Source organism: Trichogramma pretiosum, unplaced genomic scaffold (genome assembly GCF_000599845.2).
Source record: "Trichogramma pretiosum strain Unisexual culture from Peru unplaced genomic scaffold, Tpre_2.0 scaffold118, whole genome shotgun sequence".
Taxonomy (NCBI): domain Eukaryota; kingdom Metazoa; phylum Arthropoda; class Insecta; order Hymenoptera; family Trichogrammatidae; genus Trichogramma; species Trichogramma pretiosum.
The window spans coordinates 16,231-37,524 of record NW_019640840.1 but is presented as its reverse complement, the minus strand read 5'-3'; the positions used below and the strand labels follow the sequence as shown (position 1 = coordinate 37,524).

Sequence of the window (21,294 nt, the reverse complement as noted above, 5' to 3'; positions counted from 1 at the left end):
TTTTTTTTTTTTTTTTTTTGAGCCGTCTTCATTCGCGACGCCGCTTCTGAGTGTTTATTGCGTGATATCCACATTGGGCTACTAAAGTAGCAGTATACACCTCATCCCCGCACATAGGGGGTATGTTTACCCTCGGAATCTTGGATACTCATATAATGAAATGTATACATAAGTACCTTTGCCCTCTGCGCTGCATCGGTATATATAAGCACGACCTATAGCTGTAGCCGATGTTTTTAAATGCACCCGTTAACGTATACACGCACGCACGAAAGCTTATCTCAAGCGCCATATCTATGTATTTAAATCCACCTCTCTCACTCTCTTTCTCTTTCTGTGTGCCCAGCCGTTATGTATATTGCAATATACATATTCTTAGAACGCGCGAGTGCAAAATGTACGACGAGAGGCTCGTTATTTATTATTTATGCGTGAAAAGCTCCGCAGCTTACATACTTTATACCGTACCGCCGTGTATACACACATACATATCGTACACGCTCGCTATCAGATTAATCACGCTCAATTTCAAGAAAAAAAAATCACGGAAAAGAGCACCTACTGCTACCGGGTATAACGAACATCGCGAGATAAGGAGAAATTTTCCGATAGCAAATCGGACGTCGAGAGTTTTATCCGCGTAGCAGCGGCGGAGAGCCCCGTGACCGTACTTCTCTGCAGTAGTATGAAAGCACACGGGCCGCGCCGTTTCCAAGTAATACAAGCCATTAAAAGAAGCTAAAGCTCTTAATGATGCCTCGACGCGCGTTCATTTTCTCTCGTTCTCTCGCTCGAGCTCGCTCGCTCGGCGCGCGGAGGTCTCGCGAGTGCCTTATAATACGACAATGGCAATGCAGCTCTTGACTTGTATAAGCGCGGCCAAGACGTTTCTTGGGTGTGGAGTAATCGTCCGAAAGAGAGGAAGAGAGAAAGAGAAAGAGAACAGTCGGCCGGACGAGGACGAGAGAGGTAAAACTAAACAAGAAGAGCGTTTAGTGCGCGCAGAAGAGTGTGAGTGCGCGAGCGTAGGCGACGAGTAAAGTCCGAGCTTGTTACACATCGAACAATGTCTTGTATATATCGCTTAACTACAGTTTACCGAAAATTTATCCACGGATTACAATTGCAAAGCGAGTCAGCGACGTGTTTACCCTCCTGCTCCTCCGCGTCCTCCTCCTACCCATATGTTTCGTCTTTGCTGGTTGTTCCGTGGCGCGCGCGCGGCTATTACGAATAACATTCCTGCAGCGCACAAACGTCGAGACGACGGACAGCAGCCGAGGAATTTGCCGCTTGTAAGCTAGTTCTGTTACACAGAAACTGTTCTGCCTCTCTCTCTCTCTCTCTCTTTTACTTCACTCTCTGTACTTTTACCGCGTGAAGGGCTCTCGAGACCTCTTGAAGTTGGCTCGGCTCTGTGAGCGAAAAATGTGTATAGCATACACGTCGTCGCGCGCGCAAAGTAATCGAGAAAAGTGAGAGAGAGAGAGCCGTGGCTGTATACAATAGGGTTAAAATATACCGCACCTGCTTATATATTTTACCCAAAGCTTGGCTGCGACTACCCTACAGTCCAGACCCCGCGATTGATTCGCGAAGAAAGTTTCTCTTTCCGAGGCTCTCTGGAGCAGAAAAAAGGACGAAGAAGGAAGGAAGAAACCGCGCGAAAGTGCGCTTATACTTAATATAAATCTGGGAATAAACGCGCCCGAGGTGCAGCTCGAGCTTACTTCGCTCGCTCGCTCGCGAACTATATAGGGATCGTGTGCTTTTGCGCCTCGCGCGCTATCTGCGTGTGTGCACACCATTCGCATGTGCACATAGATGCGCATAAACATCAGCCCAAGCCTGGCTGTGCAGTTAAATTTACCCCTATCTCCGAGGGTAGAGAGAGAGAGAGAGAGAGAGTAGCGCGTACCCACACACACACACACATAACACTTGCACGCGTAACTCCGGAAATTCTCGCGCCGAAAGAAAGGCCATTTTCACTGGTTGCCCTGCCGCCTCGCCAACTTTGCTACTACTACTACTACTTGCGCTCACGACTGCACAGGGTAATAGGATTGTTTTGCTTATATGCACATGAGTGGGTATGTGTGCAAGTGTGTATGTGTACTTTCTGCTGTTGCATTTTCACCGCTGCGAGAGTAACGTATATATACGTCGCAGGCAACTCTTTAGAAATAATCGTTCTTGAGCTTGCGCGCATACTTCGCGCATTATGTATGGTATGTACATAAATACTTATGCACGCGTGTGCGAATATGTGTGCTGCTACAACTGTGCCAACCTACACCTGTATGCATTACTCTAGTTTACGTGTGACTAGACTAGTGGAGTTTGAATCTTTAATTGTTGACAAATAGCTGCGTTGAACCTTTGTTTCTCCGAGAAACTCATTTTTCATCCAATCTGGATGTGCTTGCGTAATCAAGTTTTTTTAATGAAAAGTTTTAAGAAAAAATAACGACAGCAAGCAAAAAGTCGTACTTAGCGAATCAATGAAATTTTCCCGTGTACATACGAATCAGCGGAAAACCTGATTTTCAACTCACACACACAATCGAACTCGCGCTCTCAGCCCTTGCTCGGATGCAAGTAGGCAAAGAGAAGCGACTGATTGAATGTACATGGGGTAAATGCAATTTTCCCACTTTGCGATCAATAAATTAAAACAGTGCCAAGCTTTCGAAATTACATCGGGCTTCTCCAGCGTTCTAGATAAGCTCGCCCAAGAGTTTCATGTACTCGATGCCAAGAAACAATGACGAGTATCGTATGCCCCCTTCGCTACGAGTTAGTTTCCTTTTTCGAATTTCTGCAGTGCTTCGAGGAGTTTTAAATTACAAAACTAAAATTGCACTTGTAAAAGGTTTTTGAGCAAATAGCGAATGCAGCAAATATTTTCGTGACCGAGTATAGCTTCGATCCGTAAACTCGACTTTGACTAATTAATTTCATCAAAAAGTGTCTACAAAGTTTTTTACTCGTACATGTTGTACGTAACGCATCAGATGTTCGACGATACATGTATATTTCACAAGTCTAATTTCCAACGCGCATACATCATCATTATGTTATCATCTGCACGGGCACTGTATACGCAAAATTTTACCAACGATCTCTCGATTAATAATATTCTCTGTGCGAAGCTCATCAACGTGTTGACGCAAGAAGACGCAACAACACACTGTATGCGATGCTGCAGCCCGAGCTGCTTGTGCTCGCGAGAAAGAGCCCTATGAACAATAATAAGCCGTGCCGCAACCGCTAGTGAGCGCCGCGCGGATTTTCATCGAGAATCTCAAGCTGTTACACAGTAGCTCTACTGGCGCGCTTTATGCGAGCCAAGTATACGTATACCTCCGGGTGCTAGACGAGCTTTAATTGCAACGGCGTCTCCGCCATCGTCTTCGTCGTACTTACGGATCTACTTCGCTCTCTTTCGCGCGTACTTGAATCTCTCTACTACTTTAAATCTAGTGGACTACTACTACTGCTACAACTACAACTACCGCTGCCGTTGTTATAAGTACTTACTTCTCTACTGAAGCCGTGTCTTATGTGCACGTACTTAGCTCGAGCAAACTTTCCAGGCTTCCGAAACTGTTGTGTACAGATGTACGCTACTACTCGATTGTTTTTATTTTATATCGATACCCGCGGCCATTCGAGAATTATAAAACACGCCATCTTACGTAACAAATACGAATATATATCTAGTCAGGACGAGAATCACACGTGTTTTTGCGGATAAACGCGACGAAAAAAAAGGTTGTGTGTAGCAAAGTATTTCGAAATGAAAAAATATGCCATCACGACAGCGCTGATTGTCACGAATAGTTAGTCGCTCTCTGATCTCGTCGTGAGCATCGTCGTCGTCGCTGTGGCTAGTTGTGCAGCGCCGCCGTTTTAATTAAAACTAGCGAGTTGCAGCGCGGTGGAGTGCTGCGCGAGCGCGCGCGCGCCTGTCCCCGCGACGCGTCAAAAAGTAACGAGAACTTCGCACTCGGGATTATTCGACAGAACGCGTGCCACCTACCTATACTACCTAAAATAAGCAACGCGCGAAAGCAGCTCGACGATGAGAGAAAAAAAACAAAGGAACTCGCAAAAAGTTGTTGGTACGAATCGGTGGAAATTTTTGTAATTAGAGATTTGCGTGGCATCTGCTGCTGCTGCTGCTGCTGCTGCCACCGCCATCGTCGTCGCTGCTACCGCGGTGGTAGTATAAAAGACAAAGAAACCGCGCGCGTTCGTCGGTTTTGTCAGAGCGAGAAAAGCGCTTCTTTTGTGCGAGTAACGCTTGCGAGCTTGCGTGATGCTGCTGCTGCTGCAGGCATCGATTCACGCAAGTGCAAAATGAAAAAGAAAGAGCTCCACACATTTTAGCTCTCAAAGAAAAGCACACGTATGTATTAAGGATGTGTAAGCTACACGGCTTTGGATGTATATAACGTGCCAGGGGCGCACGATTTCGAATCTAATAATCGCGAGAGGGTGTATATATATCTGTGCGTGTTTATGTTGCACATACACACGCGCGCGAGCGGACGAGCTTTGATGGATTTCCCAGCTCCGCGGTGGAGCACACATAGCGGCAGCAAAGTCGGTCGCTTTTGCATTGCATACACATTCATATATAGCAAGCGGAAAGAACGTTTAATTAAAAGCGCCCACGCGCTCCTCGCAAGCTTGCAGCTCGGTAGTAATCTCATTTTGATCGTCGTGTTATACATGCCGACGCTTTTGTCTTCGATATGCTCAGAGAGCTCGTGCTTGTGTGTGTGTGTGTGTGTGTGTGTGTGTGTGTGTGTGTGTGTGTGTGTGTTTGTGTGTTATCGCAGCGCTGGAATATGTTTGCAGGAGCAGAGCTACTTATCCCTTTTTCGAGCCTCTCATAGGTCTTCATAAGGGTATTAAGCGCGTTTTTCTCCCCTTTTTTCAACGCGTTGCGTCATTTTGACCGAGCTAGTTGCGCCACCGCGCATTGAGCTGATTTGATTACCGGAGTTTCAAAAATGTACAAACGCTTAACGCGTGCGCGAGTAAGTTACGCGTGTGCAGGCACTTACTTTGATACCAAGCGCCTAGCAACCCGATGGACAAAGTTAAATTTACACAACATTATGTTGCAAAAAAAGTCCTTCCAATTAGTGTAATTGAAATAAGATTGACATTAGCTGCAGCGTAAATATGACATACTTTCCATTAAAATTTCAGTATAATTAAGTTGACTCTGCGAGTGTATCAAAATTTATTTAATTTTTTTATCTCTATTTTTTTATCATCAGGCTCTTCGAGATAATTCGATGCAAATTTCAAAATTACAAGGAGTAATACGTTAAAAAAGTGAGCGAAACAACAACAATAAGTAATAGGGAGGAATTTTTCGCAGAACGAATTCCTTAAATTCGTAAAAATGAAAAATCTTTGCCCGTTCGCCGTAGCACTTTTAATTAAATATGTACGCGCATGCACGTGCGTACAACGTCCTAAGCGGCTCATTCTCTCTGGTCTAATTTTTTTCGAGAAATCCCGCGTGCTAGCGTGTGCGCAAAAGTTGCGTCGGGTGCGAGGCATGAACAAAAAAAAAAGAATTTCACTTGCATTCTTTATAATATTTTCGTAGCCGCCTGCGGGAACGATATATTTCGTGTTTTCTCTCTCTCTCTCTCTCTCATTTTTTTTTGTTCCGTGCGGTCTACTACAAAAGCGTGTTGATTACACCCGCGAGATAAGGAGTTTTTTCTCGTGCATTATAACGGGAAGAGATGGGTAAAATTCTACATCGGACCCAATCGGTCTCGCGAGTGCAGAGCTCTCGGCTTATTCTCGAAAATTATAAACGATCGCTGCTAGAGAGGTCTGTTACACACAGCTCGTACCGAAGCTCACGCTCTACCCGGTGGAGCTGCGCGATGATGGATTTGATGGACTATAGCTTTTGATTTACACTGATTTATACGAGTGCCGCAGCCTGCCAAGTGTGCAGGTGCGATTTTCACCACCCGGGCTCTAAGCCATCTAGTAACATTCTCTTTAATAAACATTAAGCTTTGCGCGTGTAAATTGCTAATGCTCGTCAGAGCACATTCAATTTAAAATATTCAAATGGTACGCCGTTAATTTATCTTACTAAAGGTAAATATTTATTCCGGTGGATAACATTTTACTCTTAATTAATGGACGAGTTCTATTTTTCCAATTGGCCAAAGTGCACTATAGTCGTCATCGCACCCACAGTGATCGAGGCCGCCGTTGCGCTACATCGAAAATTCATCGTTACGCAAAAGTTGTTACAAAGCGTCACGCGCGTAACAATGCGACTCACCCCCGCTCGCACTACACACACACACACACACACTCACACACACAATGTGTGTACTCGTCGTTGAGCGCCGCCACACGCGTTAGCTGTAATCTTTGTATGTAAAACGAGATGACAATCTCCGCCTCCACTGTAATACACTTAACTCACATTTTTCAGCCTTTATAGATCTGCGTTGTAAATAGGGAGAAAAGCGCGGGGGAGAGAAGGGGGGTACAGCTGCAGCAGGTGGGAACGAGGAGGATTTTGTGCCTGTTAATTCGAGATTCGCGTGACTCCAGGGGCTACGCGCCGACTCGACTTACGTCTGTTAATGAATTTAAAAGCCACTCGCGCACGCCAACTCACTGAAACGCGCGTTGTGTATATGTCGCGCGTATACACACACACACACATATCTAAAGACGTTTCGCGAAGTCATTCGTTCGATCAAAATTAGAAAACACATATAATCGCTCGACGCGATAATCTTAATGTCGAGTGCACTCGTGCTTGATTAGAAAATGTGCATCGCGCGCGCTTTTACACACTCGAGCGACGATGATGAATCACGATATAAGAAGGTACATTGTTTTGAAGGATGTGAAATTACGTAATATTTCTTCTTTCTCTCTTTCTTTCTTTCTTTTTTTCTTCCTTTGAAATTACTCCGGAGAGAAGCAACTTATCTATCGTCTGGAGTTTATCAAGTCACGATGTTTAACTTGAAAGAAAATTAAATCGAATCTCAGACCGAATAGTGAACTTGAATAATAAATTTGAAGAAAGTTGTAGGAATGCTGGATTCTTATAAACACAAAGGGAATTATAAATTAAAATGCTTTGAGAAATAGACCATTAAAAATGTATAATTGAAAAGTAAGGCTAACTGCAAGATCTAGTTTGCTAAATATTGAATAATTGACAAAAGAGACTTTTTTCTCTCATTTATGAGGGAGGTCATATTTATGTAGCTCGATGTTGATTCATAAATATTTTCACGTCTAAACCGATGTTTTAATTTTAGAAAAAATAAATTATATTCAAGTCAATCAATATGAGCTCATATCTGACAAGTATTACGCGTTTGCGTCTCACTAGGCACGTAGAAATTAATCACGAACGAACGTCATAAGGCGTTTTATATTTCCCATCATTAATTCACATCACATTGACTGACTACCGCTATCCCCGCTTGTCAGGGTGGAAAATTTTCGTCTCCTTTTTCCTTGTATATCCGTGTATAGAGCTAGGACACGCATACATGATTTAGCGTTTAAAAATCCATCAAACTCGAATCAGAAATTCGTCGGGTGTATCGCGTTGCGTGCATCCACATATATAATACCTAGATGGTTTGCTTTGAGCTCCGAAAAAAAAATCACACGATTCGGCGGCAAAATGTATCCGCGTGTTTACGGTGGGAAATTTCCTTTCTTGCCCTCGCTGCGCTACGGGGCGCACTTTCAAAAAATCCAAGCATGTCAGATTCCATTTGCCCGCGAGGCAAGCGCGCGAGATGTGCCTGGAGTGAGAAGCGGAATTGTGTCGTACTCCCTTATAGCTCGGCCCTTTAATGGTAGCCTCGTGCAACATTGAAAAGGGCTCAAACTTCAGTTTTTGTTTTCATCCGACGAAAATAATAAAAGTAAATCTTACTTATCTGCGAGATAAGGAAAAAAAGCCTGCTCGAGATAAAATTTGTATTTCCGTGAAGTATAAACGATACACTGTACGAAAAAAAATAACAAACGAGACGTTGCTGCTCATCATTACGTTTGTCTACCTTGTGGACTATTTTTCTTCTTTTTTACTTTTATCATCAATACTTCGTGCCTTCCATATTTCTGTATTTGACGCGCGCTCGAATCGTTTTCATTCAAAGCGCTGATGAGAAAGAAATCGAAATTCACGAGTGCCTCGTAATACACGCAGCTTACACCACACGACTGAAGAGAAAAAGATAGGAGCCACAGACACGAAAAAACCGACTGGAATTAAAATCTCGCCTGCGGAGAATATAAATATTGGTTTGCGCGCCCCAAATTCATCATACATGAAAAATCGGAAATTTTTCACTTGGAAAATGAATAATAATTTTCAGATCGATATTCGATTGTTGCAGAATATACTGACAAACTATGGTGGATTTAGTTTTTGAATTGAAAATTTACTAACTTGAATGAACTGCGAATGAAACGAATCGAAAATGCAAGAATTATTGTCTTCTATCATACGAAAACCCTTTTTTTCTTTGAACGTTTGTATTTACTCGCCGTTTTCAATTATTTTTATTTTCCATCAAAAAATAGACAGCACGAGTCGTACTCCAATAATTCTTTACCGCTAAACTTTAGTTTTTACAAGTCGTTATTGTTCGAATTTAGTTAATATAAAGCTCTTAAAATACTGTTCTACTAGTCAAATATTCATTGAGTAATTTTGTATGAAGATTATTTATACTACTTGTTCCTTTATTTTATTTACAATAAATAAGTGCATCGATCAATTTCACCAGATTCTTTGTTCGTCTACATAATTTTTTAAGTGTTATAATAAAAATATTATAATAAATAAATTAAAACCATAATAAAATTTTATATGATCAAGAAACGATTACATAATCCATCCTGAAAATAAGTCGAAAAATATGTAATTAGCAGAATCCTATAATATTGTTAACTACACTGTATTTGCAGGTACATCTACCTCGGAATCAAAATAAAATTCTCAATAATTTTAGTCACCATACCAAAATATAGCATCTTCAGACATTCATAATTTTAAAAAAACTACCACAATTCAAACGTTATATTATTTCGCTTGTAGTTTGTTTTCACAGTCGTCACTACGGGTCACTTTACTGATTTGTCTGGAGGAAAACAAAGAAGTTGTTCCCGATTAGGTAAAGGAGAGTCCTTTGTTTTCCTCCAGGCAAATCAGTAAAGTGGCCAGTAGAGACGATTGTAAATACAACCTATTAGATGCTTTTTCAATTGTGGGTACTGCATGCTGAGCATTACGTATACGCGAATAATCTGTGTCTATTACGACAAAATCAAAGCATCGCTAAGGAGCTATCACAATCGCAGGATCATCTCGCAAATATTCCTGGTATCGTGCATACAATTGGTGACCAAGACTTAATTCCCATGAAAAAGTTGTTTGCGAAATTATATCTGTATAAAAGCTCTTGAATGAAATCAAACAGTTTTGGCTATTTAAGGTTATATAACCTCTAAATTTGTATAGTGTATATCGTAAAAATTTACGGTGAAAATTCATATGATTAAACAAGTCATGGAAAGCAAGGAGGACCGAATTAGGTACAACCTTTATTTATATGTGATATGTTATCTTTTTAAGCGGTCTCTTCACCAAATTTGATTATTCTCAGGGTAAAGGAAGAGCCGAATAATACTTGGCCGAATGAAGGTGATAATTATGTTTTTTATCCGAACCACTCTTGCGCACCAAATAATTGGGAATCATCCTCATTTTATAAATCACCAGTGAGTATAATGATTAAAATTATGTTCTTTTTTTTTATCATTCAAAACTGCTACAATATTTTAATTTTAGGATAATTACATGAATGAGGTTATGGCGTTACAGGACAAGTCAGATAAAAAAATATTTACAGAATTTGAGTGCAAAGATGTTAAACTTAAACTGGAATCTTTATCTTCAAACATTTGCAATGCGGAGTACCAAAGTTACCAACCTATCATAAAAATTGAAAACGAAAATAAGACCAATAACATAAATGAAAATATATTCATTGATTTTGAATGCAAAGATGTTAAACTTGAACTGAAGTCTCTACTGATAACCACCTGCAAAACTGAGTATCGAAATTGCTTACGTATTATAAAAATGCAAAACCAAATTCAGACTGGTAACGATACAGATCAGATAATTTTAATAAAAAAAGAATTGGATTATAAAAATAATGATCGAATTCTAGAAAAGACCCGATTAAATCTTTACGAATCCGAGGATGTGAAAATATTGAATTCAAGTACTCGAACAAAATTATTTCATGAGGATAATTTTTGTCGAAAAACTAATAACAAAGAAGCGAGTTTAAATACACTTATATTTTCGATGCACAAAAGCATTAGACCACACGAATGTAAAATTTGTCTGAAATTATTTCGATACCAGAAGGATCTCAAAAGGCACATAATAGCAGTACATCTTCGTAATAAACCCTTTAAGTGTGACATTTGTAAGAAATCATTTGGTCAAAAATCTCAACTTCCGTGTCACATAAATGCAGTTCATGATCGGATCAAACCCTTCGAGTGTGCCATTTGTCACAAATCATTTGGATACCGGGGTGATCTCAAGAAACACATAAGTGAAGTACATTATCGGAGCAAACCCTTTGAATGTGATATTTGTCACAAATCATTTAGACGAAAAGGTCACCTCAATTCTCACATAAAAGCAGTACATAATCGAATCAAACCCTTCGAGTGTGACATTTGTCACCGATCATTTGGAAAAAAATGTCACTTAAAAACTCACAAAATGACAGTACATGATCGTATCAAATCTTTCGAGTGTAACATTTGTCACAAATCATTTGGACAAAAAAGTCACCTGAATTATCACATGAATGCAGTACATGATCAGAGCCAACCATAGGAGCGTGAGATTTGTTAAAAAATATGGATGCAATGAAGACTTCTAAAATCGTACCAGTACTTTTAAAAATCTTTCTTATAAATGTTTTTCATTTTTGTGAATATCAATGAAGTTTTTAACTTGTAATTAATTTTGCTGTAATTGTAAAAAATTGTCTACCTATCAAGGACACAAATAATATTCTCAACTGTTGAAAATTTCTTTTGAAGATTTTTTCATTCACTTTTTGAAGAATTACTCATTTCGTTGAATTGCATTTATTTTTATTTTGACCATCAAAAATATTTGATGGGAAATTGATTTGATTTGAAAAATTGACTGCTCTGTGACGAAATGTTTATACCATTTTAATTTTACTTTTAATTTACAAGCTTGCTGACAGAGTAAGTAAATTTTTTCACTGAATTTTGCTGATCACTCAAATGATTGATGAACATTTCCCATCTAATCCCGAATACGCACTTTTTCCTTTATCATCGTTCGTTACTTTATTTTAAAAAATAATTTTTTGCATTGTTATTAAAAAAAAAAAAAAAAATCGTTCGATAAAGTTTACCCGAGCTGCTGCGTCACTGCCGATCGCTGATCGGGAGCGAGTTTCGAAAGCATATCTATCGATCATTTCCCTACATCAGTGGTCCTAATTTGATAGAGAACAAATTATTGACAGCGTCAATTTTGAACTCTGTCGCTTTATGTATATAAATTTTCAACTGCGCCATGAGTAAATCGATACGTCGCGGCGCTCGGAGGTGCACTGACGAGCTCGGTGGCCTGCACAGCTCAGCGCAGTGGCAATACGTCAACACTGCGCCAACCGCAGTTACAACAAACATAAAAAAAGGAAGAAAGCTGCGATTGATGCAAAAGATGAAAAATAAAAATAAAGACAAAAATAAAAAAGGAGGAACTTTTTTCTACGACGCGCGTCTGTCTCTCGTCCGCCCCCGCAAACAAACGTTGGGGCCGAAAAGCCGGGGAATCGCGTAAAATCAGTAACATAACGAGCTAAATCAGCATTTTTCCTTTGTGTTTGTGTGTCGTGTAATTGTTTATTTACGACTCGGCTCGGATCCGGTATAAATAAAACTTGTCGCTGCAGCGACGAATTACGGCTTCTCTCGTAAATCCAATTCTTAGATCTTGACAGTTCCCTTTTTTCTCCTCTTCTTCTCTTTTATTTTTATTTTCATTGGAACACGTGTGTGCGTAAACTTTTTACGGCATTCGAACGACTCGCGAAAAGAGCCTGAAAAAATGATTTCTATGCTTCATTGAATTCGTCATATGTGAGGTATCGCTCGATCATCCGTAATGTCAAACACGGGGCCGCGCCGAGCCATTACGAACTCTTTTTTGCATATACGAATGAAAGCAGAGGAGTAAAAATACGCTTAAATTCGAAAAAAACATCGGCCCGCAGGAGAAAAAGAGCAATCACTACTATACTGCCGCGACGAGGCGCGCAGGCATCAAAAGCACCCATTGCGCCCGCGTCAATTTTTCTCATTTCTCTTTTCCGCGCGCGTGTGCATCATGGCATGCGCCAGCACTGCTGTATATAGGCGTTAGCGCGTGTACACCCTCGAGCGCACGGCGACGCTTTGAGCACCGAACACTGATAAATTCCTCTTGGAATAAATAATTAGGCTAGAATCACGCGTCCCAGAGGTCCACTATGTACGGACTTTTTTTTGCTCTCTCTCTCTGCGACGCTTCACCCACGGCAGGACGAGCGACACTTGAGCCGACAGAAAAAAGGCTCCGCCATTATTTACCCGGCTCGATTGGTATTATTTATTTTCGCTCCCTCTTTCCGCAATTCCGATGTACCGTGCAGTCAAGCTGGCTCCGAAGTACAGAGCCGTTCCTGCATCTCTCCTTTCTTTTTCTGCCCTCTTTTTTGCGCAAGGAACGAATGTACAGTAACCCTTTTATCTTGCCCTGATAATATCTCACTTTTTTCCGAATAATTAGTCCGACCCTGCGCCGGGAGAATGTAGCTAGTGCCTTTTCATTTGACGTTTCGATTTCCCCAGACTATTAATTCAACTCTCTGCACTTATTAAGGTTCATCGAGTTATTTGATTAACTACAATTTTCGTTTCATTTTTTGTTACAGGTGAGTCCTTTGCCCAAGATGTACGATCAAAAACTCGTAAGTATTACGACGAAAAAGACTGCAAAATCCAAGACGTGAAACGTCATCGCGCGGTAATTATTCTAATTTGAGCGAAAAAAATATTACGTCAACATTTCCCTCATTGTTCTTCTTAACGCGAAATTTTTCTCCACAAATCGCGTCAAATTTCCTTGAAAAAAAAAGAACCAAGTCATACGCTTTACGGTTTAAATCTCATTGCTATCCGAAAATGCATATTGTTATCTCGAGGCGTGCAGCCACATTGAGGCTCGAAGAAGAAAAAAAAAGAAGAGCTGAGAGCGTTAAAAATATCAGCTTTAGCTCTCGCGAGTACTGAAATTCCTTGTGAAGAGAGAGAGAGAGAGACGAGAGACGAGAGGCAGGCAGGCAGGCAGGCAGGCAGCAGCAGCACACAGCTCTCCGACGAGCTTCAGCCAAGCGAAGAAGCGAACTTCCTAAATCCGGCAGAGTCGCTTCCTTCTCCTTGAAGAGCGAATATATACTATATACGCGCGACAATGCGCCTTGCACTCGCTACTACCTTCTGCGGCCGCGGTTTATATACGTATATTCTCTTGCTTTGTTCGAACGAGTGCGTCGGATTCATATATAACACTCGCCTTTATCTTATTGTAGTTCGCGCTGCCACGTTCATATACTTGCTGCGCGCGGGCGTATTATACGTACTCGAGACACTTAATTTCGGCCAATTTAATTTTACAAGAAAAAGGAAGGGGGCATGTAATTTAAGTGTCATTATATTTTGGTTTCATTTTTGGCTGCTGCTGTTGCCGCTACTGTTGTTATTTTTGTCGTTGTACCGAACTCAAGATTGTGCAGGCTTATGAAGCTCAGGATCGTGATGGATTGAGTGTATATTACAGCTTTGAATCACGACCGGCGACTTTTGCTGTCTTGGGATTTCGAGAGCTGCGGAAAAATCCCCAGGATTAGGCACTGTTGTTGGCATACGCGCGTATCTCTCTCTCTCTTTCTCTCTGCTCGATGCTCGTTGGACTATCCTCGGTAAATACATTTTCATTCTTGTTTTCGTCGCATAAACCTGGCTCGAGTCGCGACTTACGGATTATGAAGTATCTAATACCTTCTGGAGGCAGGAGGAGCAGCGTATGCGACTTTGGGTGCCGCCGCCGCATCGCTACTCTTATACTGTCAAGAGTCCCTAATGTACACCCCCGCCGCATCACCGCTGTAGTCCACATCGAATACGATATTTGCCTTCTGTGTGTTTTGTTTGACAATTTTCCGCAACAAAAGCATCGAAGCGAAGAGAAATGGAGAAAGAAGTAGCAGAGAGAGTCGGCAGCTACGAATTATTTCGCAATGCCGGTGCGTGCCACAGAAGAGGCGCAGGGAGCAAAAAAAAAATTGTTTAATCCCACAATTTTTCATTCTCGAGCCTCTGTCATAAATCACGGAGGCGCGTAAAGAAAAGTTTTTACCCTCTCGGCAATATGTTGCCCCGCGCGCGCGTTGCGTAGAGATATATAATACGTATGTATATATGGACGGGGGTTGGCACATTCGACGACGGATCCATAAGTACACACATATAACTCGAGATAGCTTCCAGAAGAATATCGCACGCGCATACACGCATATCACGCATACAGGATCTCGATGTTGCGTATACTGCTTATTATTATTCACCCAGCAGAGCATCAAAAGTTGGGCTTGCAGAAACTGTCGCATGCTTTTAATAAAGGTCGCGGTTGGTTTCTCTCCTCCACATACTCTATATTATAAGACTAGCAGCAGCTACAATGCCTCTTGCTTGCGCGAGTGGATCGCCGTGCATATAACAAATCCTCTCACGTATTTTATGCGAAATCTGCGAAACGTGATTTCAACATGTTGCATTATTATCGGCCACTTTGCGCGCCGGCAAGAGTAGTTGAGCAATGCGCGAGAGCGTAAGAAAAATGTCACGCGAGCACATCGGCTCATTTCTCATGTCGCGCGAGAAGCTGATGCGGCTGCTGCTGCTACTGCTGTTACTAGTGTACCCCGTCATATATTATAGCGGTATAGTGCAGTTGATGGAAGGGTCGCGCGTCAACGCATATCAGTGTGTACATGTATACACGCACTTTTAGGATAGATACGGGTGTTTACGAGCCATGCACGGGGTTGCTTTTTGCGCCGCGGCAACGGTACGATACGCGCGCTAGTTGCTGCTACGCAAATATTGTAAATTGCAAATGTAATAAACCATCTTCGCGTGTACATTCGCTGAAATTTGCAACGTACACCACCGCGCGTACTCAAACGTATTCTCGCGCGCGAATGTACACGCGCTAAAAGGTAACTTTCCATTTGTCATTGTTAATTTCCTTGAGTGCTCGTAGCTCTCTCTCTCTCTGGCTACACGTATGCGTGTGTGTGTTTCGTGAAAAATCAAAATAGAGACGCTTTTTTGGTTACGCGTTTGATCGATCAGCGCTGAATGCCGTGACTTTTAATCCGTGTTAACGCTCGGTACTTTTTTTTAACGCGTGGCATTTGAAAATATTTGAAAAAAATGTAAATATTGATGCTACGCTGTACTGCAACATTCCGAAATTCCAGAAACAAGAATCTCGCATTCACGATAATATCTCGGTTAAAATGCTAGTCGTTTAAGCTCGCGGAATGTCGCTTTACGTGCGCTCGCGTATGAGTAATCGGCGCAGTTCGTGCTCTGGCGCGCCTCGAGTAGTCTCGGCGCGTATATAAGTGCACGTATTACACCCTCGCACCGTGAATCCAAAAATACACATAAGAAATGTATACATCGTGTCTCGGTATGGCTTTCTCTCCCCCTACCCGGCGTTCTTTTCTCGTCCTAACTCTTTGGCTCATTTAGCTGCAACCGAGCGTTGATTTATTTTCAATTTGCGTGAAATATACTCGAAGAGGGAAAGAGACGAGGCTTTTTCCGTTCTCACGTTAATGGCGATAGCTCGTACCATCGCACGTATATGAGTATTATGAGTTACTTGCCGTCCTGCATTTTGGCTCGTCTCGCACGCAATTGAAATTCGAGCGTTTATAATATGTAGCCTGCCGCATCTTCGACTCGAACGAGCTTTGTATTTTTCGCCGATTCAACGTTTGTGTACGGCAAAATTATACGACTATACAAATACCGCATCCGATCTGCTGTAACACGTTGTGATCGCTCGAGTGTAAACTAATGAGAGATTCTACGTATATATAGCTATCTACGTATATATTGTACGCGTATGATGTATCTTTGATGCGTATATAAGGTACGGAGCGACACGATGCCACACTTTGGCGCGTTGATAATTCGAATTAAGACCTCAGTCGAGTACACACGACGACGACGCCGACGTATGAAGACTCGATGGAGAAGCGAGCATGGCACGCCGTATTAGCTTCTGAGCCAGGCGCGAGCAAGAGAGCGAGCGATGCGCCAAGATATATATCTCTGCGTACTATGCATCTCAACAACGACGCGTGTACTCGACACACCGTATACTGCCACATCAATCCAATCTTATATGCCGTTCCTTCGTGTAGATGCTTTTTGCGCGACGTTTCGTCTGCGCCGAGCGCTGCTGCTGCTGCTGCTCGGGAGATTCTTGTATGCAGTCGCGACGTGCGTAATACGAGCCACAGCTTTTAAATGCCGCTACACTGTATACTACACGCGAAACTTCTCTCGGCAGCGTGATCGTTGGAAATTGTAAACTTGTCATTGTGATCAGCCGTAAGCGAGCCGAAGGAGTGAACAACTGATAAATTAGATCGTTGAAAAGGAAAGAGAGAAAGAGAGATCGAGAGGGAGAGGGAGAATAAACTCTCGAGAGCGAAAAAAGACCGCTGCTCCACTGCTTCGGGGCAAAAGCTGAGCCGGGTATCTTTAGAAAACGACAGAATTACTGCCTGCAGTTTGGAGGCAAGAATAGTCGCGCCCGTCGAAATGAAGAAAAAAGAAAGTATAGAGAGACGTACGGGCTTGATATGGCGAAAGAGAGAGAGAGAGAGAGAGAATAAAAAAAAGAAAAGCGTGTGGAGGCTAAAATTCGATTCTATTCTAATATCGTTAGAGAGAGCCATAGAGTCTAAAAAGAGGACTTTGCAGTTAGAGTGAGAAAATGATAGATTCAAGAGAAAATAGAGAATCGATGTTGTTCGAGGAATCGAACGAGATATAACGAGTGAAATTTTGCGCTTTGTGCTAAGTGCAAGAAAAGTATGGAATAATCGAGTGAGAGAAAGGTGGCCATAACATCTTGAATAATTTTAATACTTTATTATTCAGATTATTGTTATTTATGCAATATGTCTGTTGTTATACGCTGTATGTCCGTTGTATCATTTTCATATTTATAGTAATTGGAAATTTGTTTTGTCACTTGCGAGTTTACAATACTCCATCTGTTGACAGAATCAAAAAGTTCATAGTCAGAATATGACAACTTTGATTATTTCCAGCGAACATTACTATGCAGAGTATTTGATCATTTATGGCAGTCTTTCTCTCAGTGTACAACTTAATTAACCTAATCATCGTACAGTATAATTTTAAATTCGGTTTCAATCGAGTATCGTATCAAGCCTGAATAAAGGGCGATAGCACGTTTATTTTGATGTTGTGTTTTGCTAAGCAGAATGACCGGCGATCGATTCGGCTTAAAGTTTCGGCGGGCGCACAACCTGTGGCTACAACAATTGGCAAACCTCGAACTCCCGTTAAATACATACACAAATATCCAGTCACGAGGCTCGAAGAAAAACAAAAGGATTATTCGCGGTGCGGCGAAACAAAAATTGTCCCGAGCATGATTTAGTTGGTCGACGGGCGCGCGGCGGGTTGCAGCAGCAGCCTAGGCTTAATATATTATACGAATTCTTTCGAAAGACAAATATATTCTCAACGGGCCACGTGTATTATACACACAGAGACACGCGCGCAAGTTTTAATAAACTGAGTTTAAATCCCAGGACATAAAGCGTCGTCGTCGGTATAAAAGCAAGACAAAGAACTTGCGTGAATTCTACCCACAATAGGTATTCTACGTGCAATGATTGTAATGGAGTTAGGCTTGATTAAAAAGTACTGCGGGCATGTACGGCTCGCGAGACCGTAAGTTTCCACATCGCGGGGCTCTATCTGTATTCCGTATGTATGTACGTATACATGCAAGCCACGAGGCCGGAAAGCAACAAGTTTTGGGAGAAATTTAACCCACTCAGGAAAATGGAAGCACGAAAAAGAGTCGTGCTTGGCGAACTCTCGTATAATACAATACAAAGTAGCGAATGGCCGGTATAAATAAGCAGCCGGTGGTCGTGCGCCGCGAACATCGGCTCGAGTTTGTTCACCGAAACGATTTAGCCGTGATTGAATCGAGCCCGCGCCAGTGATACATTGAAAAGAATGAGCGACTAACATTGTCTGCGGCACTGAATACCAGTGGAATCACAAGGAAATGGATATAGAAATTAAATAAAGCCACAGTGGTATCGTAAGACCTTTTCATTTTTATAAGACGACCGCTTCAGAGCTATTTAATTTCATTTATCGTTGCCAAGCGAATTTTAAAAAGTTTTCAAGTACAGTAGCTCGCTAGATTACAAAATTCAATTTTTTAAATTGATTCATACATCAGCTTACTTCTTATCACGGGAAAAATAAACTGACAAAAATGAGTTATCATTTTATTGTCGCGTCACGCAGAATAAAGCAGCACGATATTAAATATATGCTGAAAGTAGGTACATTGTCCAAAGTGTGTTCGGAACTGCAGAATATAATGAACTATTCGATACGAATTAAAAATAATGGAAATAAGTTTATTTTTCCGCTATCAAAGTGATAAGATGCTCAGATATCATGCAGTTATAATTTCCGAGAGGAATAATAGACATTAATTCAAAGGTTGAAAAATTTTATTATAAAAAAAGAGCTTAAAATGATGCTCGAGCTGCAGGTGCAAAGATCATGAAATAGTTCAAAAAAAGCTCGCGCGAGAAATACGAGATTCTCTGTTTTATATTCCCGACTACTGTCGGGGGCGAAAAAGCGTCGCGCGAAAAAAAAGTAAAACGACCAAGGGGTAGATTTCAAAGGATCGAAATCCTTCTTTATGTCTTGGCGTCCTTCTTTCTCTCTCTCTCTCTCGGCCTGCCGTGCGTTTTCTGCGCGAAACGCGTGGTATAAAAACCAGACTTATCCTCAAATGGTCACAGAGAGAGGTAGAGGCTTGAAAATAACGAGAAAGTCTTTGACGCGAGATGCGATATATTAGCCATTGAGTTTGTTTATCGCTAACTTTTAACGGATATCGTTTCAACTTATCGAGCTGTTTGTACATAATGGCGGCCGTGAAAATTAACTTATATGAATTTATCGAAAGACTTTTTTGCGCGAGAACGTGAATCGCTCGGTGAATGCTCGTTGATTTTGCATTCGCGTTCGCTTTAAACCAGGGGAAGAGCAAAACCAGAAAAAAAGACGTCGTAGTCGAGCGCGCGGTAAAAGTACACGATGTGGAAACAGTTGCAATTACCCCAGAAGGCACATCATTTACAAGTATATATACTGCGTCAAGAGTTTTTCCTTCCTCCGCTTTAAGCTGCGAGTATAACGGAGATTTGTTTGAACCCGGCGAGCGCTCGAGGCTGAGATTCGATCTCGCTAAGTGCGCTGGTTTGTGTGCCGTTCATAAGCGCCTGGCCAATTCTCCTTACAAACACACACATACACACACTAGCACAAACAAATAAATCGAAAACACGTGTTACGATCAGACGCTTTTCTTTTAAACCTCTAGATTAACTTTGATAAATGACTATCAAGCTAATCTCGAGCGGGTAAATACACCCATTGTGGTGAGGTGAGCATGTGTGTGTACCTTCGCATTCTTGCGCGTACTCACAAATTTAACATTTTTTGAATAGAAACAAAGTTTACCATACCATACCGTGTGTTTATTACTCACGGTCTGTGTAAAGTTCAAATCAATAAATCGCTGTGCTGTATTTTTTACGAGTGCATACCGATATGTGAAACTGACTTTGAAATAAAAATAAAAAAATTTTTTTTATTGACTTTTCTCGCTGAGTAAGGTACAGTATATTTATGAACTAACGGCCCTAGCGCGAGATTTTATATATTTGCTATCGATATCTCGCTCCATACGCTCTTCGCGTAATTTACATTTCCTGCATTTTTTTGATTTATCATTTGTATACACATGCACCATACGTGCACGCAACTCGGCGTGTTCAAGTGTACGCGCGCTCGAAAGTCTAAACGAATTTATAGCCTGTTTACATTTGAAGTTTCGAGCTGTGCGTGAAAAATAACTCGATCGAATCATCGATTTATCCCTGAAGAAGCATCTACTCTCCGGTCAAGTTCGATTAATTAATTCCTTCCGCTTTTATCGTCTCGGCCCCTCGTTGACCTTATTTTTTTCTCGCTTTGTGCCCGAGTTGTAAATCCTCGATTCAATATCTCGCGTGTCGATCTTGGTACGCTGTGCGCCCTGTGCCGCGCTTGTGTACAGAAACTTCGAGCGCGTGATTTTGTCATTCCCAAAAGCGACCCTTTCTTTTGCAGCTGTTGTGGCTTACTCACCACACCGAGGCTATAGCTCGTACCCCTTGTGTCACGTGTATGTGTGTGTGTGTGTGTGTGTGTGTGTGTGTGTGTGTGTATCCTAGACATATCGCGGTATCTGAGGTTTCGTTTGGTATGCACGTTGGCTAGAAAAGGGCTTGTTTGAACGGCGGTATATTAGTGTATATATAGAATACACATATGCAAGCGGGAGCGCGATGTGTTTACTTTGACAATCTTTGCCTCGGTCTCCCACACTCCTCTTTATTTTTTACTTCCCTTCTCGCCTTTGCACGTACAAGTACACACATACACCTCTATATATATGCGCTCGCCCGTGCACAACTGCAAAAGTTTGAGCTTTGCGCGATGAAAATCAATTTGGAAAGTCATTATAGAACATGGCAAAGGTTTCCTCTGCTGTGCCGCTCTCTCGCTCAGCGCAGCAATTTGCACCCTACGCGTAAATGCTGTTAAAACTTGGGCCGAAAAAAGAGGCAAAAATCGCGAAAAAAATATCGTGTCCTGCATTTAGCGCGAATTTCCGAGCGAGAAAATTATTCAATGATTATGCAGCGCGAAAAATCT

At 41.7% G+C, this 21,294-nt stretch overlaps 1 protein-coding gene across 1 annotated transcript; it reads left to right on the top strand.

The window, feature by feature from the left end:
• Nucleotides 1–9,332: 9,332 nt before the first annotated feature.
• Nucleotides 9,333–13,124, top strand: LOC111694639 (zinc finger protein 225-like; the record flags this gene model as incomplete). The annotated part of the gene is made up of 4 exons (XM_023463547.1): nt 9,333–9,639; nt 9,711–9,825; nt 9,896–10,681; nt 13,089–13,124. Coding segments are annotated over exons 1-4 (978 nt in total), but the record flags the coding sequence as incomplete, so codon positions are not given.
• Between the last annotated feature and the right edge of the window lie 8,170 nt (nt 13,125–21,294).